The 24,567-nt window shown below is 40.0% G+C and overlaps 1 protein-coding gene across 6 annotated transcripts in view; it reads left to right on the top strand.

Annotated features, from left to right (window-relative positions):
- The window catches only part of CACNB2 (calcium voltage-gated channel auxiliary subunit beta 2), a 248,464-nt gene that overhangs the window by 132,088 nt on the left and 91,809 nt on the right, over positions 1 to 24,567 (top strand). The window contains exon 1 of one of the 6 annotated variants that reach the window (XM_077174271.1): positions 4,940 to 5,355. The exons of the other annotated variants lie outside the window; for them this stretch is intronic. Coding sequence (XP_077030386.1) covers positions 5,323 to 5,355 — 33 coding nt within the window. The 5' untranslated portion in view covers positions 4,940 to 5,322. Of the gene's footprint in view, positions 1 to 4,939; positions 5,356 to 24,567 lie in introns of those variants that run through there. 6 annotated transcript variants of the gene reach the window in all.

The raw sequence follows: 24,567 nt of genomic DNA, 5'->3' as shown, positions 1-24,567 counted from the left end.
GTATTGAAACTGTCTGAGCAATGTGGTGCTATGAGCTAACTTTTAACTCTTCTGGGTTAGCATGCTTTCAGTCTTCCTTGCTGAGGCAGTCCTATCATTTTCATAAAACATTTGGATCTTTCTTGGAATGTGGAGTCCCGTTAGAGTTGTTCTTAACTGCTGAGACCCTGCAGTTGCCATCTCACAGCGTTCAGAGAGTTACAGTGGCAGTGAGAAGAGCTGGAAAAGACCCATTCTTCTAAATGTGCTGATGTCCAGAGGAACAAGGCAGCCTTCAGATCCATGCTGTAGCTCTTTCAGGGCAGTAATACTCCTGAAAATTTGAGTTTATGCTCTGGAAGGATGTTACCCACAGTTAGAATGACCCCTATGGTAGAAAATCAATGGGAGATCTAAAATTCATAGGAAAAAAAAATAAAATTAGTTGCTAATCATAATTTTCACATATTAATAACCTTGGTTTTTTTTTAGTGCTGGTGTGGGATGGGATGGAATGGGATAGTTTGGATGCAGAGTAATTGAAGTGCAATAGCTCTTGCTCTTTCATGCCATATGTGAGAGGGAATGGCTTATTCAGAGTTTTTTGGCTAAAAGTTTCCTTAACAATTCTTGTTACTAGCTGTGTAAAGGTGTTACAAGCTGTTGACATTTTTCACTGGGATTTGAATTTGAATCTGAATTAGGTAAGAGAGAGTCAATTGCTTTCCATACAGTTCCCCCCCCCCCCCAAAAAAAATGTTGTTACTGTTGGATACAAGCTGAAGGATTCTTGTTTATCAAGAAAGGTCTGTTTAGTCTATTAACCTTGACAACCATGTCAGCATTTTTTTCTGTTTGTTTTCCCAAAGGCACTGTGTTGATGTACTATGATATACAAAGCTATTTATAGTGTAGACAGTTCATAGCTATGCTTAAAAGACATGGGTCAGGGTTTAAATACCAGAGTTAAATGCTATTCTCTTTGACAATCTGAAAAGTCATTATGCGTAATCCCTGAAAATTAAAATGGAGAGATGGGATCCCTAAAATATCAATGTGAATCAGGTAACTTTTAATTTCACAGAGTGCTTGAGGTAAAAAGGAAGCTCTGGAGCTATTCCAGTTACCTGCTCAGTGGAAGGCCACCTAAAGCTGGTAACCCAAGACCATGTTCAGATGGCTTTTGACTATCTCTAAAGATTAAGACTCCGAAACCTCCCTGGGCAATCTGTGCCAGTGCTCTCTCACCCACTCAGTAAAATTAAAAAAAAAAAAAATTCTCTGTGTCAAAATGTATTTTCCTACATTTCAATCAATACTCATTTCTTTTTGCCTTTTCATTAGGAGTCATGAGAAGAGTCTGGCTCTGTCTTCTTTGTTCCCTTTCCACCAGATACTATACACCTTAATACATTTTTATGAAAGGAACAACACTTAGGGAAGCAATCAGGGAAAACAAACTCCACACATATTGACACACCTGTGTTTGTACTAGTTTGCCTCTGTTAACACATGATTAATATTGCTATTGCTGTGTTGGCTTCCACGGATGAGCAAGACCTACTTTAAAAGTGCATGTATACATTGAACAAGGGATTTACTTTATCCTTGTGATTTACTTCATCATTTCAGACTGTAGTCTTGACTCTCACAGTCACAGTATTTTATTTTTCTTTAGTCTGAATGCTCGTTCTTAAGGACTTCATCAAGTCATGTTGGTGTAGCTCTCTGTCACACATTTGCAAGAACATGTCCTGCTGGAAAGCGCCAGTTGGGGAGAGGAGCAATTCCACCCGTAGCTTTGTTTCCACCTACCATTTTTTAGTCGTATTTCTGTGCTTTTGACACTTTCTGCCTTCATCCCAGTTCCATTCTATCCCAAAATATAGTAGAAACTTTGTCTCTTGCTGAAGTCTCCAACTTACAGGTTTTCCAATGGCCTGTATTTGCTTGATCAGCCACTTCTGCCCTGGCATCCCATCTCAGCTTTTCTGCCCTGCTCCACACCATTCCACTCCGTCCTGGTTACCTCCTAGCTTTAGGCTGGTCAAGTAGCCAGCTGTCTCTATGAAGGCCTTTTCAAATCCTGTTGTGCTCCCTGCCTACAATGAACATTTTTCTTGCAGGACCTTAGTTCTGTCTTCCAGCCTAGCTTCTAGGCTCTCCTCCCTCTGGGTCACACTGCTGCCATCCATCCATGTTCTGCCCTCTGGTTTTCTGCTTTTCCCACCAGCTCTTCAGCCCCATTGTTTACAGATTCTTTTCCAGCCTCTGTCTCCCTTTCCACACCTCCCTCGCACTCCTCCATCTCCTCCACTTCTCTGCTTGCTCTTTCTGGATCATGGCATTCTGCCTGCAAGGGTCAGCCCTGGTGAGACGCTGCCCACCCTCTGCCGGCCAGTCCCTTGCCTCACTCAGCTCCTGGGGGAACCATGCGCAGCAAAAACCCTGTGCTGTCACGTAGCTGGGAGAGGAGCACAGGTCATCCAGAAGTGCTTTGCTAAGTTTAAACACCCTCAACAGGGGTAGCATTTTTGCAGACTTTTAATTCTTGAACCATAAAAGCTATATGCAAATTTGCTTTGTGGAGCCCTGAGACAGACTTTGGTACCTGTCATGATGTTTCAATTCAAGAGAGCAATGAGCAATTCAGCTTATTTACTGTCCAAGCTGCCAAACTCTGGCTGCTTGTGCTGTCTGTAGTGAGAATTACTTGTGACATGAAAGTCACTTATGGTGACAGCCTGAATAATGCCCTAAGTAAGTCTCTGTTGAGTGTATGCAAACTGCAGTCCTCCCTGATTTCATATTCACTGCCAAAGTACAGGCGCTGATGTAATTATTTTTAAAACTTATCATAATTTTTAATACATACAAAGCAATATGTTTTCCTTTATTTTGATGTTAGGAGTACTTGTAATGTTCCTGCTGGTTTTCTTTTTCTCCAAATTAGTTGTGAGAGCCATATCCAAAAGGGAGCAATCAGGCCACAGCACCCAAATTTCAATTGCTTAGAAGAGCTGTATCAGACAAGAAAAGTAATGTGTGATGACACTGGCTTTGCCAGTATTGACAGGTGTGGTTTCACACTAAAAACACTGTGTGGGAAAACTTGGGCAATTACATTAAAGCTAATAAGTGTGTGTGACCACACTCATTCAGCATCAATAGGAGCAACCAGCTTGGACAAGTGGTGATTACATTCCAGTAGAGGTGTCTGATGCCTGTTAGCCTCCATTTAGGAATGATGCATGTTTTATTTACGCTCTGGGAATGAACTATTATGATATTATTTGTTTGAAGCATAATTTGCAATTGATATAATGCAAAGTGACCGGTTCAGCTGACAGGTTTAAACTAATGCTATTTTGTAAACATATGGTAGGAAATAAAATTAATGTCTTCTGATTTCCGATTTACCCTTTTCCAACCATTTTCTTGGGTTTAACTCTGCTTGTGGCTACATAAAAGAACATAAAAAAATCTAGACTCATGAGTCACATCACATATAGTCAACAGAGGACAAAAGGTCTGTTTTGACAGAGAAAACAGATTGAGAGAAGAATATCCTACTAACTCACGCAAAGAAACTGAGTTAGTCAAGAGATGTATTTAAAATAAGCAGAGGATGATGCAAGGGAAGGAACAGGGAAGATATTTACAATGGATTTGAACTGCTTTGTTTGCTGGTTTTATTAGGAAAGAGGTCTAGTTTTCTTTCTTCTGTGGAAGAGAAGGAAATTGAGTAGCACAAACTGGTTTTCAATGCTATATCTTGTCATGAGATGCTGTGTATATTATATTAACTTGATTATAGATATAAATGGGCAAGCATACACCCACACATTTCCTCCTTAAGAAATTACATATTCCATATTTTTTTCTTAGTGCTTATGTATAGTTCTGGTTATAGGATATAGTGCTAGCAGCAGTGTGAACTATAAAGAATTGAGAGGACTGAGCTGAGCAGGGATGGGTTTCATAGCGCTGTTTGAAAGCACTTTTGATCGGGGTTGTGTTACTGGATGCTGACTGGTGGCCTCTTCCTCAGTTGAAAAGAACAGCCTTTCCCAGCGGGCAATATTTCTGCATACCCGGTTTACTTTATGCTGTATTCCTACACCATCTTTATTGGGATTTATTTTTAAGCCCCATTTTAACATTAGTTTGGGAATGCAGTTGGGGAACTGGTCTTTGAAGTCTGTCACTTGTGTTTTACGCTGCTCTTTGGCTTTCCTTACTCTTTCTTGCCTGCTCTGCCTGGACTAGAAGTTGGCCAGAAGCGGGGCGGGTCCTTGGATTCTTCTGTCCCGGTGTGCTATTCCATGCTGGATCCGCTTCCCCTGCGCTGGAGGTAGCGGGTGTAACTTTTCAGTTACCATTGTGGCGCAGAGATAAAGTTACACAGTGTTTACAGAGCGGGCTGGAACTAATCAGTGCGAGGAAGCAATGAAGCGAGCGAAACATGCAAAAGGGAAAAACTATTCTGGGCTGCTTGTTTGCTCGTTTGTTTGTTTTTAGGAAGACATAGATAGTGAGATAGCTGCGTGGGTTTCTGCAGCACGGTCAGAGCAGCGAGGGGTATGTGCGAGCCGAGCTCCCCGCGGCTCGCCCGGCGCTGCCGGCTCGCCCCGGCCGCAGCAGCCGCCCCCTCACGGGCCCCGGCGGCTCCTCACGGGCCCTCACGGGCCCCGGCCACAGCAGCCTGTCCCTCACCGGCCCCGGCGGCTTCTCCCGGGCCCTCCCGTCCGAGCCGTGGCTCTGCGGCCCGCACTCGCTCTCTCCCGGCCGCGCTTTCCCCGCTCACAGTTTGGGCGGCGTCGCGCCAGGCGGGGCAGGGCCGGAACGCGGCGCTGCCGCCCCCCGCTGCCCGCACCGCCCCATCCCTCAGCCCGCACCGCCCCGTCTCGGTGCATCCCATCCCGTCTTGTTCCATCCTATCCTGTCCCGTCCCGTCCCGCCCCCCACACCGCACTGCCCCGTCCCTCTGTCCCGCACTGCCCCGTCCCTCTGTCCCGCCTGCCCCGGCTGTGGCTGCCCGCCCCGTCCCGCTGCCCGCCCCGCCCCGCACGGCCCCGCTCGGCTCCGCACGGGCTCGGGGCTGCCACTGCCGCTGCCGCCCGCGGAGTTTCGCAGTTTTCCATCGCGCCGGTCCCGCGGCCCTCGCAGCAGACTCCGAGTTCATGCCCGAGAGCCCCGGTGCCTCAAGAGCAGCCCAGGCGTGGGAAAGCAGCCTGGGAAGCCCGCCCGGCTGGGACACGGCAGCTGAGGATGCAGGGCAAGATCTGACTTCAGGCGGCTGGGCGCTCCGGGCAACTGGTGTCAGACGGCGAAGGAGTAACTATGTACCTTTTTGGCAGTGAGGAGTACGAAGTGGTAAGATGTAAACTAGTGATTTTTTTTTTTTCCTTAGCTTTTACTTACTTTTCATGTTCCAATCTCAAGTTTATTGGGCAGCTTTGAATTTCTGTCATTATCGTTTTTTCTGTGTTTGAACTTTAGTATTCACCAATTCGATTGCGTTTTAAATACGATATTTTTCTTCAAGTTCTTCAAGGAGCGGGGTGCTATTTGGTAGATAAAATTGAATTTCCTTGTCTTGTTTATTGCATTGTGGTGGCATTGAAAGTATTTAACTACTGAGTATTACGAGGCTTTTTGGACTCTGAGTTAAGCAAACTCACGCCTCCAAATAATTCAGAATTTGTCTCATACTTTGTAATGTAAATATACTACGAGGAGTTACGGAACTGGCCTTAACAGTATGTTTGTGGGGATGTTGCCAAACCATTTCTTTTGTACTAAAGTTCAAAGCATGTCATTGTAATGTACTGCAATGTCCATCAAAAGAGCTAGCTTACAAAAACCCAAACACACCCACGTTAAGATCTGACACTCTCTTCTTAAGTATGTGTGTAGAACAGTGTTTGATATAAGTCGATGATGTCAGAGAAGACCAGAAGAAAACCACTAACAGCTCCACACTTTTGCATGGCATTGTTAGCTGACATAAAAGTTTGCATTTTTGCAGCCTGTGGTTCAAGTGCTACGTTGTAAGCAAAATGGATGGATTCTTCCACCCACACACATTTGTGACTGAGTCCAAATCTGAGGAGCTTTGGGGAAGAATAACATTGAAAACTATGTATGAACTCTACTATAGGACATCAAAATAAATTTCACAAGCTCAAAAGTGCTACACTCTTTGCATATAACTGGCAATTGCAAATGTTTTGTTTTGATTATTGAAGTTGCTCTTTGAAGTATGAGAGGGCCTTTTATGGCAGTTTGGTTTCTACAACACATTTCAAGGAATTAATTTAGTTATTTTGGATTTTTTTCCTCTTTTTTTTTTTTCTTTTTTAAATTCCAGCCAGCTATGTTTTTTAGATGCAACAAATGCAGAAGACATTCAGGAAAATAATTTAAGTGCAGCTGTCTGCACATTGAACTCATTTGTGAATGTGTGACTTACACAAACTTTCACAAACCAAGCTAGGGAGCTGGAAAGAACTTAGTTTTTCCAAAGCAGTAAGCCACAGGGCATTGCAGTGATTATGCTATAGAATGCTTACGTGTGTATCAACATTATAAAGCAGGAGAGAGTGTCAAACTTTGAAGCTTTTTTTTATTATTTGGTTGCATTCAGATATCTGTAAAGGCTAGCAAATCACTCGTAACAGACTTTTGCATTTTGCTCTTCATTTCATTGTATCCTGTGGAGTTACTTCCTGGTTCATACAGCAAGCAAGTCTGAAATTTTAAAATGTCTTGAAAATAACCTAGATGACTGAAGAATTGTGTTAGGGCTTTGGATTCAGATCTCAATCTCTTTCTCTGATGCTGTTTCAGCTTCTAAAAAATACTGAAGTATTCATAGAAAGTAGTTCAGTGTTTGAGACAACTTTCCCAGGCACATGAGCCATCTCATTCCAGTCCCTTTTCTACAACAAAACTGTGCAAAGTGAAATAGCATCAATAGAAAAAGTTAGAAGCCCACCATGAATGGTGTGGGGTTAGGGTTTTTTAATTTCCTTCTTGTTTTTTTTTGGTTTTTGTTTTTTGGGTTTTTTTTTGTTTGTTTGTTTTGTTTTTTTTTTTTTTGTTCTTTTTGATATCTCTAGAGGTCCCTGAAACTGAAGAGTAGTGATCTCCTCAAACAAAATATGTCATTAAGTGCAGACTAAAATACCATTTGGGTATTTTCTTCTTAGTTTTTCTTTAGAGCAAGACAGTTTGGGGGAAAAGAAGGATGCACTTTTTTGGTGTTGTTTTGGCAGCCAGACTTACCAAGATGTTTGCTTTACTCAGTGATAAGTGAAATAGAATTGATGGCATACATAAAGCTTGAAGAACACTTTTATTGTTCAGTAAAAGCTAAATCAATGTGAAACTTCTATCTGTACAGATCTGTTGTTCATGAAGCCATATGCTCTGTACTGTGGAAAAGTCATTTGTTTTATCTTCCCACACAATTACTTGAGTCACTGAAGGACAAAGTGAGTGAAAAGTGACAGTAAAGAATTTCAGGGTTTAATTTTAAGTTTACTATTAATTTAAAGCAATTTTAAATAAGTTTAAGGAATTCTAGCTATGCATATAATATTTGATTTTTATCCTAGGGAGAAGACTATTGATGAAAAGAAACAGCATCATTAAAGCATCTCTTAAAACTCAGTATTTAAATAGAGTAATAGAGAAATGGGACTGTGTGTGATCATGGTTTGCACTTCATATGCACGCACACACGTCCACGTGAGCACACAGACACGTTTACAGAAACATTTGTATCTGAGGTGGTATTCTAACCCAGCTGAATTTAATAGCCAAATGCCACAGACTGGTACTACCAACTTTTGTATCCACTTTGCTTTCTTTTTGTTCTTGAGTATAAACAAGCTTGAATTATTAGCTTATTCTGAGTGCATTATAAGTCCAGATATCTGACAGCACTGATAATGAACTCTGATACCATCTCCCAGCAACCCCAGCTGACAAAGATAATATTGCTTAAGAATCAGTTATTAAAAGAAAAAAGTTGGGGTTTATGACCACTTCATATTAAAAAAAAAAACCAAAGGACCATGACACAGTGACAAAAGCTATCTTTTTTAAATAAATAAATAAATTCATTAATAATAAATCAGGTAGCAGTGGTCCTTTGCTATTTCCATTAGTATTTCCATAAAAGTTCTAACTTGGGATGCACAGTGTCTTTCACATTAAATTTTTTAACATTTGGTAGATGCTTATTAAGCTCTTTATGAGTGATGAAATAAACACATAGAATCTTTTGAGGCATTCTTTGCCACATACCTGGCAAAGTAGATGTGTTTGACTATAGTAAGCAATTTAATTTCATAAATACAGGAAACTGTAAAAAGCTCCAGGCCCTGCAGTCTCATTTGTGCCTGTAACTTGTTTGTTTAGGCCTTTTCCTGTTTGTTTGTGAAATAAACTTCTGGTTAAAGGGAATAAGTAAATAAATTAAACAGAATTGGAGTGGTTCATCAAAAATGAAACAGAAAGAGGAAGCTCCTTTTCACAGATGCCTGGTAGATCATCGTAGTCTGCATTACTCTCCCACAACAAAAGCATCTAAACCTTACTCCCAACAGATTTTGGAGTTCCACATAAGGGATGATGGGACTCCAGATGATGCTTGCAAGTTTGGGAGGCTTTGCTGTGCCCCTGGGCTACACTTTGCCCAGCAGAGCATTTCCCATGGCTGCAGAACATCTGCTTTTCCTCCCTCAGGTGGGCCTTGCCAGGGCTCTGGGTGCTGGCAGCTCCAGCCACATCCCTCCTGCCTTCCCTGGAGGTGTGCCAAGGCTGATGGCACCCCCTTGTCCTCAGCTGGGCACAGGACACCTTTGATGTTTTGTCACTCCTTCCCACCAGCAGTCTCCCCTGGCAGAGACTTTGGGCTCTGTTGTATTAGCATGATCCAACACTGTGATGGTAAGTGTAGGGTTAATTAGGATTTCTTCTGAGAAAAACCTCATCACTAGGAAGCTGTTCTTTTAGCAGAGTAATTCAGAGGCAGCAAGTTTTCTTGGTTGTTGGTTATTTAAGAAAAATAATTGAATTTCATTCCCTCTGTTGCATGTAACTTTCAGATTTTTGTGATCAATTTTTAACTTTCCTAAGAAACTCAAAACTTGGCTTTTTTTTATCTCCATAGATACTTTTCTTGGAAAATATCCTTAAAAAGAGTGGGAAACCTCTTTATAAGTCCAGTGAATTGCTTGTGATATCTAGAGCATATGTTTTGGTTGCCTTGGAAATTGAGCATTTGTCACTTGTGTTCTCCAGGCAAAAGTTTTGAACTAGTCTATTTAAATTAAATCTTCACTTCCATTGAGTTTGCCTATGTCCTCTTGAAGGATGGAGCACTTCTTTTGGAATAATAAGTATGATGTTGATAAATGCCAGTTACACTTATGACTCCTGCCAGGCAGAATTATCTTCCAAAAAGTATGAAAATCTGTCTGCTAAATTTCTAAGGGAGGGGAATATCTTGGAGCAGTCAAATGTCATTCAGGTTTGAGAAGAGCTACTTTTTCACTTCATGAATCAGACAGATCCCGATTCTGTGTGTACAGGCATTCTGCTGATAGGGCTAATTTTCAAGGGAAAACCCCACCTATTTTAGAAATATTTTAAGTCCTAGAAACAAGTAGGGAGAACACAGTGATGTATTTACTCTGAGTCATTGCTACTCACCTTGTTTCAGAAACTGAGTGAAGGGAGAAAAGAATGTTGTTTAAGATCAGAGAGTCACTTGTAACTGTTTAGCAATGGTAGTTTTCATCATACTGTGGATTGACATGGGAATGTGTGAAAATAAATCAGAATTGCTTCTTTGGGAACCTCTCCCTTGAATTGCAATTGAATTGAATTAAAATGTTTGTTATTATAAGGATGGTTTGGCAAATTATCTGTGGCAGAACGCTGTAAAAATTTAACCATAAGATTTTGGAATGACTTTCCCATGTTCACCTTAGTTCAACCTAAGGCAGCAACATCTAATGCTATGTTCAGATAGATAAGTTGTGCAACATGTGAGTGTAACTTGAAGTACAGACTTGAAAGGCAGTCAAATTAAATTCAGCCTCTGAGGTTTGCTTCAGAGCCATGAGTCCATCCTTTGAAAAATCCCTTGACATTTTGATTCTTTATCTTTAAATTTTAGGAGACACTTGGCTTATTTCTAGTGACAATAGCACTTGGTTAATTTTCAACTGCAAATATTGTACAGCTGCACAAGAAATTGAGTTATTCATGCCTGAAACTGTGTGTTTTGTGAAAAGTACTCTTATGTGGAAGAAACAAGTGCTTGTATGTGAAGATAGATGGGCTCACATCCAGAGCTGCATGTAGATTTGTGAAACAGTCACCCTTAGCAAGCCTTTTTCCTGTGAATTTTCTGCAGCAGCCAAAGAGTAGAAGCAATAGAGTTTTCTTTTCCTAAATTGGAAAAATGAGGGTTATTCTGTATGGCATAATTCCCCATGACTAGCTCAGGGACCTTGCAGCTGTGTTTAAGCACTGCATATGAGTTTTGGGATTTCCCCAAGGAAAGTCTGGGAGAGCTGGTGGTTCTGATGGTGTAGCAGAATGGCTCCTGAAACAGTTTCAGTATAGAACAGAGAAACACTGGAGAGGAAAATCTCAATAAACCCATGCAGAGGAAAGTATTGGTCATTTCTGTGTTACTCCCAAGACACCCAGTGCCAGTTAGTGATTTGCACAACTGTAGTGACCATACTTCTTTCCCCAGAGAAAAATCAGTGTTTAATCTAATGTCCTGTAGTTTATGTGAAGTAGATTTTTTTAATAATGATGTTACTGTTTGTTTCTATAGCTTCTATTTCCTTGCCTCCTGTCTTTAATTCAAATTTCAGTGACTAAGGATGGAGCCTTTTATATTTTTGAGAGTATATTGAAGGTATTTATAGTATGTGTGACCTTCCCCTAGCTCTGCCCCCACAGTCCAACACATGAAGAGTCAATGACAAGGTGGGGAGCTCTGTGGAGGCCATGGGTGGAGGCATGAGCTGTAGTCCCTGTTATGTACATGCGTCTGTGAGCACTGGATCAGCCGTCCCTTGTGTAGAGCTCAGAACACCTGATTTTCAGTGTAGGGTCCTAGGGGGTGTAGAGCTCAGGAGATTAAAGACAAGATTTCTCCCTTCAGGAAAGAACATTTAGAAATAGATATTTCCAACAAAAAGTACGAGGCAAGTTAATGACTACAATTTATCTGGATCCTTTTGCACTGGTTTAGTGCCAAGTGGTGCCTGAACACAATGAAGGGAATGAGTATTTCTCTTATTGTGGAAGAGGATCATGGTGAGTGCATGATGTTTGAGAAGCAGGTTTGTGCCTGAGGCACGTGTGAGAGGGAGCCCTGTGAAAGTCAAATGTTTTCTGACATTTAGAAACCAACCCCAATGACCAGCTCCAGGTGAAATTGCAAAGGAGAAGTTTACTCCTGTTTAAGGAGTAGAGTGTAAGAGAAATAGAGTGTGAAAGCTGGCCTGGGTTGGCAGGACTAGTGCAGTTCACCTCACAAACAAGAAGAAAAAATAACAAAATCAGAGTACTTAGAAGTCCCACCAAACTGTTTGAGGGAGCTCTCAACTCCTTTTCCATTTGTGAGACAGCAGTGGGAAGGAGGGAAGGAGGTCTCTCAAAGGACCTGGCTTCTGAGTGTATTGATATCATCAAGGCCTGATGAAATCTGTAAATTCATCTATTGGTCTTGGTTTGAGTTTATTTCCATCTGAAGGAAATGGCCATGATAATGACCTACTTCCTGGCAATGCACTGCTCAGCCTCATGCTGCACAAGGCACTTTACCACAGTGATGTGAACCAGCATGGACTTGGGGAAAAAAACATATAACCTGATAACTTCATTATCAGGAATTCATGAGTTTTTCTATTCCATATTCATCATTTATTCTACAGGCCTTGATAGAAAAAATTGGCTATTTTTCAGTGAGGAATTTGTATGAAGCTAATGTAGCCATAAAATGTGTTAATGATAGAAGCAGTAATCTAGGCAGGACAGTACAGAGTTAACAACAAGCTAGTTGGGTTTTCCTGATTTATGTAGATACATACCTAATTCTTGGATTCCTCTGTACGCTGTGTGAGTGTGTCCAGGCTTTTGGAAATTATTTACAACTTCCTCCCTCTTATGCCACATATATTCATAGTTCTTATTTAATTAAATGTCAGGAGACCTATGTAGCTAGAGATGTCCTCTGGGTAAAAGATACTAATGGCATATGGTTTAAGTAATCAATTCATAATGCTTGGGGTGGAGCCCTACATTCAGAAGTTGAGCTATTTAGAAGAAAGAGGCTTGAATGTGTTCAGTTAAGGAAATGGGACATGCATATGCTGTGCATGAATATGGTGCAAAATAAATCCAGGTCTTGCAGGAACCTCAGTGTTCTGCCTCCAGTAATAATGTTACTTTAAAGTTTGTTTTCCACTTGAGTGTTTGTGCCATGCATTTTGATCTGTACGTTGTTTAGCCTGTGGATGGATGTGAGGTAGCAGAAGGGGTAGCAGAAGGGTTAGCAGAAGATGTTTTATGTACAGAATGGAAATCGTGACTTCCCTACAGCACATATGGAAAGCTGCAGTCAAGGCGGCATGTTGGCACTGTCTGCCATCCTGCCTGCTCGCCTGGTGCTGCAGGCTGCCTGTTTTAGCCTCCCTATCCTGGGCAGCACAGCTCCTCTCCCATCAATGGTGTGTGAGCTGGTGGCTGGCAGCCTGGGTAGCTTGTTGCTCTCTTGACCTTTCAAAACTCTAGCAGTTACAACAGCTCAATTAAGCACTCCTAGCAGGCAGGCTGGATATAGTCCAGTGGCATTTTGATAAAAACCTTCCACACAGGGAAATCAAGGACCAAAAATCCCATTTCAGAATATTTGAGATGAAGTTTCTTTGATAGTCTTTTTGGGCCACAAGTCCTTTTTTTTTTCCCCTTTGTTTTCCTTTCCTTTTACAGTTGAGGCTGTGTGTTTATGTCTGTTTGGGAATATGTTTTTGTTTTCTAGTTGATGATAATAAGTAAGATGATTTGTTCTAATGAACAAATTCAGTAGCAGCTGATCAGAGAAAATCTGTAATTTGTTCTTATTTAATGCTGGCTCTCAGGAAGGCTATCACAAGGGAAAAAATCCATCTACCTCTTTATGGAAGTCATGGACATCTATCGTCATGAAGACATGTCTTCTCTAAATTATAAACAAGCTGCAGGAACTGGAATGACTAAATGCTGTTTGTTTACTTACACTGCATGTTACTTTCCAGATAATTACTTCAGCTGATGAATAAGAATTACAAAATCTGGAGGATAGGTAACACATCTTTAACAGGAATCATCAATTCCAGGAACATAGATTTGTAAGGAATCATCAATTATTTTTTCAGCAGTCTTTTATTTACACAGAAGTGGGTAATGATAACCATGCTTTTTTATTATTCTTATTTTATACAACTCTGACCAGATTAATTTCTAAGATTCTGCCGGGAAGAAAATTAGCAGAATTTGGGTGTTTTCATTGCTGTAACTACAGACCCATAGGAACCAGCCATTTTAAAAGTTTTTTTTTCCTGAGAAATGAAAGATTAAAATCCCTGGGAATTTCTCCTGTGCACATTTCATTTTACATTGTCATTTACAACACAGTGTGATTCTATATGTTTTAATTTAGCAATGCGTAGGAATTTTTGATGTTTAAAATTCTAGTATTCCATATTATAATTTATGGTTTATAATAGAGTTTTAGAGTTCTGTTAGAGCTTACAAAACAGTCAAATGTAGTTAATAAGAATTGGGATTAACACTTTTTTTTTAACTTTTTTAAGGCAGTTTCTGTGTTTCTTACAAATATCTATACAGATGTTCTTATTAAAAATAAATTCTTTAAATCAAAGCAGTTTTTTATTGGTATAAGAAAAGCAATTTTGTTTCTGAAATAGAGAATTAGAGTGCTTCCTACTCAGCTGAGTGCTTAAGTCTAAGGACAGGTAGACCATTACAAGAATTTTTAAGCAGAGGGAACAATAAAAGGCCAGTTTATGGGAGCAAGGCTGATACATTAATATTACTATTTGAGAATCATAAGAACATAGTAGTATTTCAAAGCTATTCCTTTTAGTAACAACTAAGTATGAAATAAAATATCTGCACATGTCTTTTCATGAAGTGTATTTGCCTGAAAGGGAATGACAAACTTAGTTTTACCTCTTCACTGGAGATAACTGAAGTTTATTATATGTGCAGAAGTGGGCTTTACTAAAACTGACTTTGTGCATATCTTCATAGAATTGTTTCTATCTGCTTGTAGAGGCAGCTCAGCAGGCTAGTTTTTGAGGCTAAATGTCAAACTTCATAGTTTATTATCCTAAAACTCTTAGAACTTCTTTATACTTTTATTTGGTGTAGGTGATTAAAGACTAAAACCCTTTGTAAAGTTGCAAAATTTTAATCCATGGGGATTTTCAGACCTCAGCTAGACAGGGTCCTGACCAATCTGCTGTGGCTACTTACTCTTGAGCAGGAGGTTGGACTGGATGTCCTTTCCTCCATGTCCTCTCACCTGTCTACTTTTTTTTCTTTGTTTCCACTGAGAGAATGCAGACTATATAAAAATCTTCAGGGCACAAAGGAGGAATCCCCATGTTTTTTACTTCATAAGTCAAGACTCACTCTTAGAAATGTCCATGTCCAGCAGTTGCCTAGCAATTGATTTAGTTCCTGTTAGTGAAGGATGCCCAGCACAATTCTGAAATTTTAGGCCTCTCATCGTTAATTCACTGTGATTGTTTTGCCTTCATCTGGATTCCATGTAAGTATGGGATGATATCTATAAAGTGAGATATGAAAGAGGCATTAGATTGTTGCTTGAATATAGTCAATTTATCGTATGTATCATATTGTGGTCTACCTCATATATTTAGGAAAGTTGTGTTGTTTCCCTTAATTCCTTCTAAAATGGAATAATTCATATTGTGTGCTGTAATTCTGTTATTCATTACAGACATCCTGGCAAGAGCATGGGTGGCCTTCAGTCATGCTTAAGTGAAACCATAAGGCTCCCTGTACAAGACCCTAGTACCATATGTGAAATTTTCGTTTTGCTGATGGACATTTCACTTGAACTTGACATTAGGACTATTTTCCTTGACTTTTTTTCTTTTAAAGGACCTATTTCCTGAGAAATAGCTGCTTTGCCTTCTAGGAGGTTTCCTTTGCATGCATGAATGTTATGCCCCTCCTCTCCTACCAGGAACATAGATTTGTAAGGAAAAATTAATAATTCAGTTCAGTCATGTCCTCTTAGTACAAAATAATGTTCTCATCACTTTGGATCCAGAGATTCTGTGGAATTTGCAGGCAAGAACATCTGGGAAATGGTCTGGATGGGACTGTCCTGGTGTGCTGAGGGACAAAACATAATTCAGCTGATACCATTTCCTATAGCTGTTTGCCTTGTCACCACAAGGATAAAATTTGAGATATTCTTGTAATCAAATGCCTCCCAGTAAAATGCATGCATTTTTAAAAAATCCAAACACTGCAAATTTTGCTGTTTTGTTTAGGGTTATTTTAAATAAACCTGGACATCTGTGTCTGTAAGTGTGGTGGGAGAGATTAGTCCTGCCAGTTATACAACATGTTTTGTGGATCAGCTTTACTTGTAACAATTGAAAGTGTTGTCCTTGGGCTTCTCTGGTAGATTTTATGATGTGAATGCAATGCTATTCAACTTAAATAAGGCCTGTTTTAGCATAATCAAGAAGGAAACAAGAAGGAACTGCTAGGGAAATCATAGGCTATGATGATTTTGATAATTAACAGGAATAAAAAATACTGACACCATTTCAAATCATGAAAAGATCCAGGTTTGCAGACAACTGACAAAACAGGAGAGGTTATAAAAGAGCACACTTGTGTTACTGTGCCAGCTTCAGCAACAAGCATTTCCTTTTCTTCTGCATGATGAAGGAAACAATAAGCCATGATTCTTTTTTTAAGCATTGTAAAGTTAAAAACTTTGAACAGGAAGGGAGATGCTAACTATTATTGCTGATCATAAATGGAATAACTCTTACAGAAGGAGTAATGGAAGGAGAGCAGTGCAAATCAAGAATGAAATTCTGGTTTACTTAAATTAAAATTTTCAATATTTTGTAAGAAGTCTTTCAGACTAATTGAAATCAGTTAAGAATAAATGTAAAATTAAAAAAAAAATAAATAAGATACCTTTTTTTTCCTCCAAGATTGAGTTTAGCTGGCATAATATTGAGAGCCAAGAGGATTTCTTAAAGCCTTGAATTTAGTGGTGACTTCTGACTTTTACCTGACCAGGGAATCTAGCATTGTGTCTGGAGAACGTTTGAGTGGTTTTGAATACAAATGTGACATGGCAGTGCATATACAGTCTACTGCATGGGCCATAGGTGTGACCTAGGAGAAGTGATGCTTCTTGGGTTTTTTAGCATTTTTAAATTTTTGCCTACCCGTGCACACTTTGGGGACTGACTTCATGTAAATCAGGATGAACACAGAGCGCCTGTTGAATGCTTGTAAGCAGGAAAAAAACAGTTGTGCAATCAGCTTTCTACCTGTGTGCTTCAATTCAGAACCCTAGAACTACTGGGTAATTATTGGCTAATAAAATATTATTTTATTGGAAAGCTTCATAGAGCACAGAGGTGACTAAATGTTGTAAAAATGTATATTGTTAAAAATAAACAAAAGGAAGGTAGTAGCTTACAAACTATCCATTTCAAGCCAGGCATATAAGCCCAAATAACATTGAGGTAATTTTTTTGGGTTTTGGTATTTTTATACAGTATTTTTTATCCTAGAAAAATACCTTTCTGCTTTTGTGATCTCTGCTGCTAAACTGGAGAGTGGAAAGAACTAGCAAAAGTTCAGAAAATGCTCGTTGGCCTGCCATCCATCTCTTACATGCTTGAAATACTCTCTCATATTTCTCTCCTATTACCCTGATATTTCTCCTCTTGAAGCTTTGTCCTTCTTTGCTGCTTTGTCATGGTGCTCATCCTCTGGATAATCTGAATGATGCCCAACATCCACCTAACGTACATGTGGCTGCTGCTTGTTCACTCTATCTTTAGGACTCTCATCCAAACACAAGTTGCTTTCCTAATTAGCACAGCAGAATGGCAATCTCAGAGCCACCTTTGTCATATTCCTGTTGCTCAGTGGGAATTCAGCAGTGACAACAGCAGAGGACAGATGATATTTTTGGGTGGTAATTCTTCAAGCAGAAACTGATTCCCTTGTAAACTGGAAGAAATAGAACTTTTAACTGAGCATAACTGTATGAGTTTAAGAAGAAAATTTATTTCATTCCCAAACAATGGATCAGAGAGGAAAAAAAGCAGGCTCTAGCCTGTGGAGTTCCTGAAGGAAACAAATTGTTGGGGATGACATAGGATTGTTTGCATTTCTTTGATGAAAGTTAGCATAACATACTTTGAGACCTTAAGACTTGCAGAACTGGAGTTTCTATTCTTGTGTCTTTCATCACTGCAGTTGCTGGAGACTCATTTTTAACCAGAAACTTGCAAGGGTAAATCTCTTTATCTGAGGGATTTTACAATTTTTTTTCATCCTGGTAGCATATTAATAATGTCACTTTGCAACAAAGTAAGATACTGCTTGCCTTAAAATTTTTGAACAAGTTGACTGTTGCACAGCAAATCTAAAAATGAAGGTTTGCCAAAGGTTTGTGTTGTCTCTTTTTGAGAAGAATTCTATTGTATTTCTTGTTGCAGATTCTTTTGAAATCCCAAACTCATGATTACTGTATGAGAAGTAGTACAGGCACTCTTTCCAGGGAGATGATCACAGCATTCATTAGAACATAGCTGCTTGACTGTGACCAGTTTTGGTGCCCAAACAGAAAGATGTGGATAAATCAGAGAGGATGATTCAGTAGAGGACTGCCAGGATGGTTGCAGCTGGATCACTTGACTTGCAAATACAGCCTGAGGGAATGGGGCTTGCACAGCCTGGAGTCCAGATCCCTCAGCATCCACAAGGAGGTTATCAACAGCAAGGAGCTAGGCTCCTCAGAGGGCTATGTAGCAGGGCAGTCTAACATGTATTTTCTGCCAGTATTCAGTATTGCAGCAATAGATGAAAGAACAACCAGTGGTATATCCTCTAGAAGAGGAAATGGCTCAGTGAGGAATGTGATGTAACTGACCCAGGCAAAGTCTGTTCTGAAGCAGAAAGAATGTTCCTGATGTTTCTCCTATGTCTGAAAAACAGAAAATGCTTGGTCTTCTAGGTTGCAATAATTTTAGAAACCTGAGTTCAGTTGTTATCCTGGAAAATATCTGTTGTATTTTTCCAATGTGTGAATGTCCCAAAACACAAAAAATACTCCAGCACTGAATTATGAAAGTTCACCACACCATTTGCTTTTATGATTTCCTTGAATTTTTCTTTTGCAATTCATTTATATTTTATTTCCTTTCAGGTTAGCATCTAACCTTATCAGGTTAGCACCGTCTTCATCAGCATGCACATTTCTGTTTCCATGTTGTCTAAAACATACCCTGCCCTTTTAACCCTCACATCTTCATTTAAACAATCTTATTTCTAGTGTTAGCATAAATCCATAATACAAGATCTGTTTTATCTATGAGAAAATACACTTAGGTTTAATCAATATTGTATATATTATACTATCAGATGGTTTCCTTGAACCTTTTACTATTTTTTGTTGTAAACAAGTATTGTATATACTCTCCACATTCTTGCATTGTCTTGCAGATGAAAAACAGTGACAATAGCATGCAGAGTCCTCAGTCTTATTTCTTAGTAAAGAGATGGGGATAGTGCTCTAGATGATCAGGCTCAGAATCACAAACTGTGTCACTCTCCTTCTTTCAAAGGACGGTTGGTGGAGCTGTGCAAGCAGTGACAGCCATGTAGATGAGGATGGGAGAATCAGGAATTTATTGCTTCCTTTAGCTTGATGCCCTCATCTACTCTGTGTGGATGCACTAGGTCAGGTGGCTTTTAGAGATAAATCTAAATGAGCCAATGGATGTGAGCAGTTGGCATCATGCAATCTATACATTAACTGATGTATTTTTGGTTTAGAAGAAAAGCTATGAAATTATATGCTGGAGAAAGGGAATTTTTCAAGATTATTTTGATAGGTAATAGACAAGAGGTACAAAAGGCCTTTCCAGAGATATTTTCATTCATTCAAAGTATTGCAGACTGTTGTATTCTTGAAATCAGCTGAGAGTAATTGTCATGTGTAAATAGTGAAAAAGGAGCCTTATCCTCCTGGTAAAATCCCAAGTAGTTTGCTTTGTTTTATGCTAGACCTGATGGGTAGGTAACAGGTATAAAGAAACAGTCCTGGTAGTTTTCAAGGAGTCTATGGGGATGAAGACTGAAGCAAAGGACTAACCTGAAACCACAAAGACTCATGTGGTTTTAGCACTCTGAGAAATTGGGCTTAGATTAAGCCCATTAATGAGGATGTATTTTTTGTCATGTTTATATCCTGAAATAAATCATGCCAGGCAGTGCAAAACTGCTTACTTGGTGTTTCTGGTGGTATCAAAGAGAGGAAGGCTGCAGGTGCTAAAGGGTCATTGTGTCTGCAAGAGATACCTGGGCTGAATCACAAATGAACATCTGTTTTAAGGGCTTGAGATTTCAGTGAGCCTGGGTGAGGGAAATTTAATTAATTCCTTAGTCTTCATATGCAGAGTTTAACAGAGGTCTTGGTAAGAAAACCTCTCCTAATTTAAGTGGTGAGCAAATGGCAGTGTTCTAGGTCATGATGGTCATTGAATGATGTTAACAAGAGACCATGACTAGAAAATAAAAATTTCAGTAGCAGATGATATGGAAAATAAACTTATCAGTAGACACCTAGTGTATGACAGCAGTTTCTTCAGAGTGTATGATTTTCAGACTAAATCATTAAGAGATGGCAAAAAATATTTTTTTAAACTGACAAAAACTGTATTTATGGTATAAAAATGAAGGCTAGCAAGCAAAAATATGTATAAAAGCAGTAGTTACCTTTGAAAACTAACAAAGTTTGAGTGCTGGAACTTGAAGTTGTCATTGGGACAGTTGAGAGCTCCTAGTTAAGGATTAAGGGACAAATAAAAAAAGCAGATATCATTGTGAGAGTCTTCTATAGGGCACTCAGCAAGGATAATGACACTGATGAATTATTCTTTAAGGAATTAAGGGATAGTTCTAAATCATCCATCTTTGTCCTTATGGGGGACTTCAATTTGCCAAGTGTTAACTGGGATCACTTGAAAGCTAGCAAAACCATGTCCAGAAGATTCCTAAAACATCTGGATGATGACTTCATGGTACTAAGGGAGCTGGCTGGGAAAGATGCCCTCCTTGATTCGAGGCTTGCCAACAAGAGAATCTCATGAAGTGGTTTTTGATGACTGTTTTGGTGACAGAGACCATGGAGCAGTTGAGTTTAAAAACTCTAGTGACAGGTGGAAAACTGCCAGCAAAGCTTCAACCCTAGATATGCTAGATATGAGGGGACCAGACTTCAGGCTGCTCAGGGAACTGGTGAATAAGGATCCCTGGGAAAATACTGCTGAGGATGTTGGGGTCCATCAGTGCTAGCTGCTCTTTCAGCACCACCTCTTAATGGCACAGAAGTGGGCAATTTCAAAATGTCAGAGGTCCAGCAAGCAAGGCGGGTGGCTGGCTTGGCTGAGTAGGATCTTCTTCTGGAGCTAAGGCAAAAAAAGCCAGTGGAGGAAAAGTTGGGTGACATGGGATGACTGCAGAGATGGTGCTCACCACTGTAGAGAGAAAACTCATGCAGCTGAAGCTCAATTAGAGTTGAAGCTACCCACTACTGTGGGGGACAATAAAAAGTATTTTTAAAGAGGCAATCCAGTAATACCTTTGACCTGTTACTTGATGAGTATGGTCACCTCACAAACAGGGATATAGGAAAAGCAGAGTTGTTTAATGCTTTCTTTGCTTCAACATTGATGATGGTCTTTGGGGGTCCCAGAGCCCTGAGCATGGATGGACCATGACTGTGAGAATGATAAACTCCCAGTCAGCTCCAAATTTGTGCAGGATTTGCTGCCTGTCAGTCTGTGGGGATTTGTCCAAGAGTCCTCAAAGAGCTGGCTGATGTCATTGCAAGATCTCTCTCAATGATTTTTGAACAGTCTTGGTGATCTGGAGAGGTCTCAGTTGACTGGAAGCTGGAAAATGTCCCATTTTTCAAGAAGGGCAAGAGGGATGACCCTGAAAATTACAGACTTGTCAGTCTCACTTCAATGACTGGTAAATTTATGGTGAATATTGTTCTGGGAGTTACTGAAAACCACCTAAAAGACAATGCATTTTTGGTCACAGCCAGACCACTTCTTGAGGGGAAGGTCCTGCTTGAGAGACTTATTTTCCTTTTATGACAATATAATCCACCCAGTTGGTCAAGTGGAGCCAGCTGATAGAATCTATTTGGATTTCAGTAAAGCTTTCAATGCTGTCTCTCACAGAGCCCTTCTGCACGAGATGTCCAGCTCACGGCTGGATAAACACATCATGTGATGGGTGAGCAGCTGGCTCATGGGTCAGGCACAAAGGGTTGCAGAGAATGGAGTGACATCAGACTGGGGATCTGATGGGATTCTAGAATCTAGTGGGATTCTGAGGTTTTACAGGGCTCCATCTTAAAACCAGTTCTCTTCATCTTCATAAATGACTTGCACACAGGACATACTGATATACTGAATAAGTTTGGTGATGACAATAAATTGGGATGAGCTGTTGGCTCCCTTCAAGGCATAGATGCCCTGCAGAGAGATGTTGATAAATTAGAGGGCTGGGCAATCACCAATCAAATGAAATTCAACAAGGGAAAGTGCTGGATTCTGCACCTGGGATGGGGCAACCCTGGATGTACAGACAGACTGGGGAATGAGAGGCTGGAGAGCAGAGCCATGGAAAGGGACCTGGGGGTCCTGGTCCATGGAAATTGAACCTGAGCCAGCAGTGCCCTGGCAGCCAGGAGGGCCAACCCTGTCCTGGGGGGCATCAGGGACAGCATGGCCAGCAGGGCAAGGGAGGGATTGTCCTGCTCTGCTCTGCTCTGCTCTGCTCTGCTCTGCACTGGGGCAGCCTCACCCCGAGTGTTGGGGACAGTTTTGGATGCCACAATATAAAAAAGACATTAAACTGTTAGAGTGTCCAAAGGAGGGCAACAAAGGTGGTGAAGGGTCTGGAGGGAAGCTGTATGAGGAGCAGCTGGAGTCACTTGGTCTGTTGAACCAGGAGGACATTGAGGGGAGACCTCATTGCAACTCCAATTACAATTTCCTTGTGGGAGGAAGCAGAGGGGAAGACACTGATCTTTTCTCTGTCTTGCCCAGTGGCAGGACCCAAGGGAATAACCTGAAGCTGACTCAGGGGAAGTTCAGGCAGGATGTCAGGAAAAGCTTCTTCACCCAGAAGGTGATTGGACACTGGAACAGCTCCCCAGGGAAGTGGTCGCAGCACGAAGCCTGAGAGAGCTCAAGAAGAGTTTGGAAAATGCTCACAAACAAATGATATGATTCTTGGGGATTGTCCCTTGCAGGACCAGGAGTTTGACTTGATCCTTGTGGGTCTCTTTCAATCCGGGACGTTTTATGATTCTGTGAAATAGTAAAATACATAAGAGTTCATTGCATATGCTTAACATCACCGTTTTTAATAAGATAAAAAATGAATAAGAAAGTAAGCCCCCAAACCTTCAATTTTTTATCTGGAGTAGATTAAAAATGTTAGATTTGAAAACCAGGTAAGGCCTGTATGTATGGAGATCAAAAATAAAATTCAAGGGAAATAGTCTTTTTTTCCTCCAGAATTCTCCACTGGTAACAGAATTTCATGTTGAATTTTCAAGGAAGCTATTTTTAAGTATGCAGAAAATCTTAATGACTTGAACCAAAATCCCAGATAAAAATATACTGACGATCTGGAACACAGAATCTAAATTGGCACTTTTAACTGAGCTGAGACAAATTGGGATGATGGTTGCCATGCTTTCCTGCAAATTCTTTCCTTTCCTAGCTTTCTGGTTTTTTGTTGACACCCCAGATGTGTTTTCCGTTTTTCCTCTTTTTTACTGTCCACTTTTAATTTCATGTCTGACCCAATCTTTGTCTTTCTGTCTGTGCTCTTATATCAGATAAATAGCATTTTATATTCTAAATTATTTTCTTTCTGAGTTGTATTTCTGCAATTTTGAATCCTTTCTTCATGATATTTGCTGCTTATTAATAAATACAGTCAAAAGTTATATTATCATTTTTCCTTAAAACCAATAATTTTTAAGCCCCTTCTGCCCTAATAAACAGCACTACAGGTCAGCTTGTTGTTACTAGTAAGTCTGATTTACCTTCACCTAATGTCTTAAACATATAATCAAGTTACCAGAGTTTTCAAAAGTTACCATGAGTCAATCAATCTGTGTCAATATCCATGTGTGTGCTGACAGTCTGAGACAAAAGAGAGATGATTTAGGTTCATGCTGCTTGCAATCATTTCCTTGGTGTATTCTTCTTCCTTTGACACCTGTCTCCAAGTCATTCCATTGGCAACATCTTAGTTCTGTTACTGCTCTGACTTTTCTCTATAGCTCAAAATCATTAATAGTTTAGTGCCATCTCTAGAGCCAATTGATTGTCTCAAAACACCAAATTACGTTTATTTTCCTTTAATTTGTAGGATGTTTTTGTTTCCTTTTTTAAAGTTCTCAGTGATGTGATTATATTATTGATAAAGCTTTTTTTAAATGAATTTAGAGACCACCTTCTATTTCTGTCATTGCCCTCTTCCTCAAAATCCCTTTCTCTTATTTCATAAATGTGAGAATCTCTCTGTCAGAATACACAGAGCTACCAGATTATCCTCCTTCAGAGGCTTTCACAGAACTAATCTCTGCCATAATACATATACGAAACTTACTTAAAGAACAACCCACTGTGGTTATGCAAGAGATGAGTCATAATGCTGATATCCAGTATTTAAAAATGCTTTCTTTTCTATTGCATTGCTACCTTGATCCCTTTGTTACTCCTTTGTTGTTTTTTTCTGCTTGTATTCTCTCAGCCTTTAGATTGCAAGCTCGTTCAGGCAGTGTTTGTCATTCACTTTGTGACTGTGCAGTGCCAAGCACAATATGGTGTCAAGGAGCCTTATATCTTAGATGTTTTTTCAATAACAGGTAACTGACACACCAGAGCATCCCACAGATTTGGGAAAAGTTTAGCTCTGACTATGAGGGCTCTATTTGTTTGCTAACTAGGCTGAACTCTGCAGCTGCCTTTTTGCATATTTTCAATGATTTTCTGAGGAGTCTCCATGAAAAGACTATCATTCCTCTAAAAATACCTACCCATTTCACTTTTTCTTAGTGAAACAACATAGAAGCAAACATTTAGGCTAATACAATGAAATGTGAGTGCAAATGTGTGGGGGGTTATTTTTGTTTTGTTGTTTTGATTT

This window comes from Agelaius phoeniceus, chromosome 1 (genome assembly GCF_051311805.1).
Source record: "Agelaius phoeniceus isolate bAgePho1 chromosome 1, bAgePho1.hap1, whole genome shotgun sequence".
NCBI classification, from domain to species: Eukaryota; Metazoa; Chordata; class Aves; order Passeriformes; family Icteridae; genus Agelaius; species Agelaius phoeniceus.
This window is presented reverse-complemented; position numbering and strand designations above follow the sequence as displayed.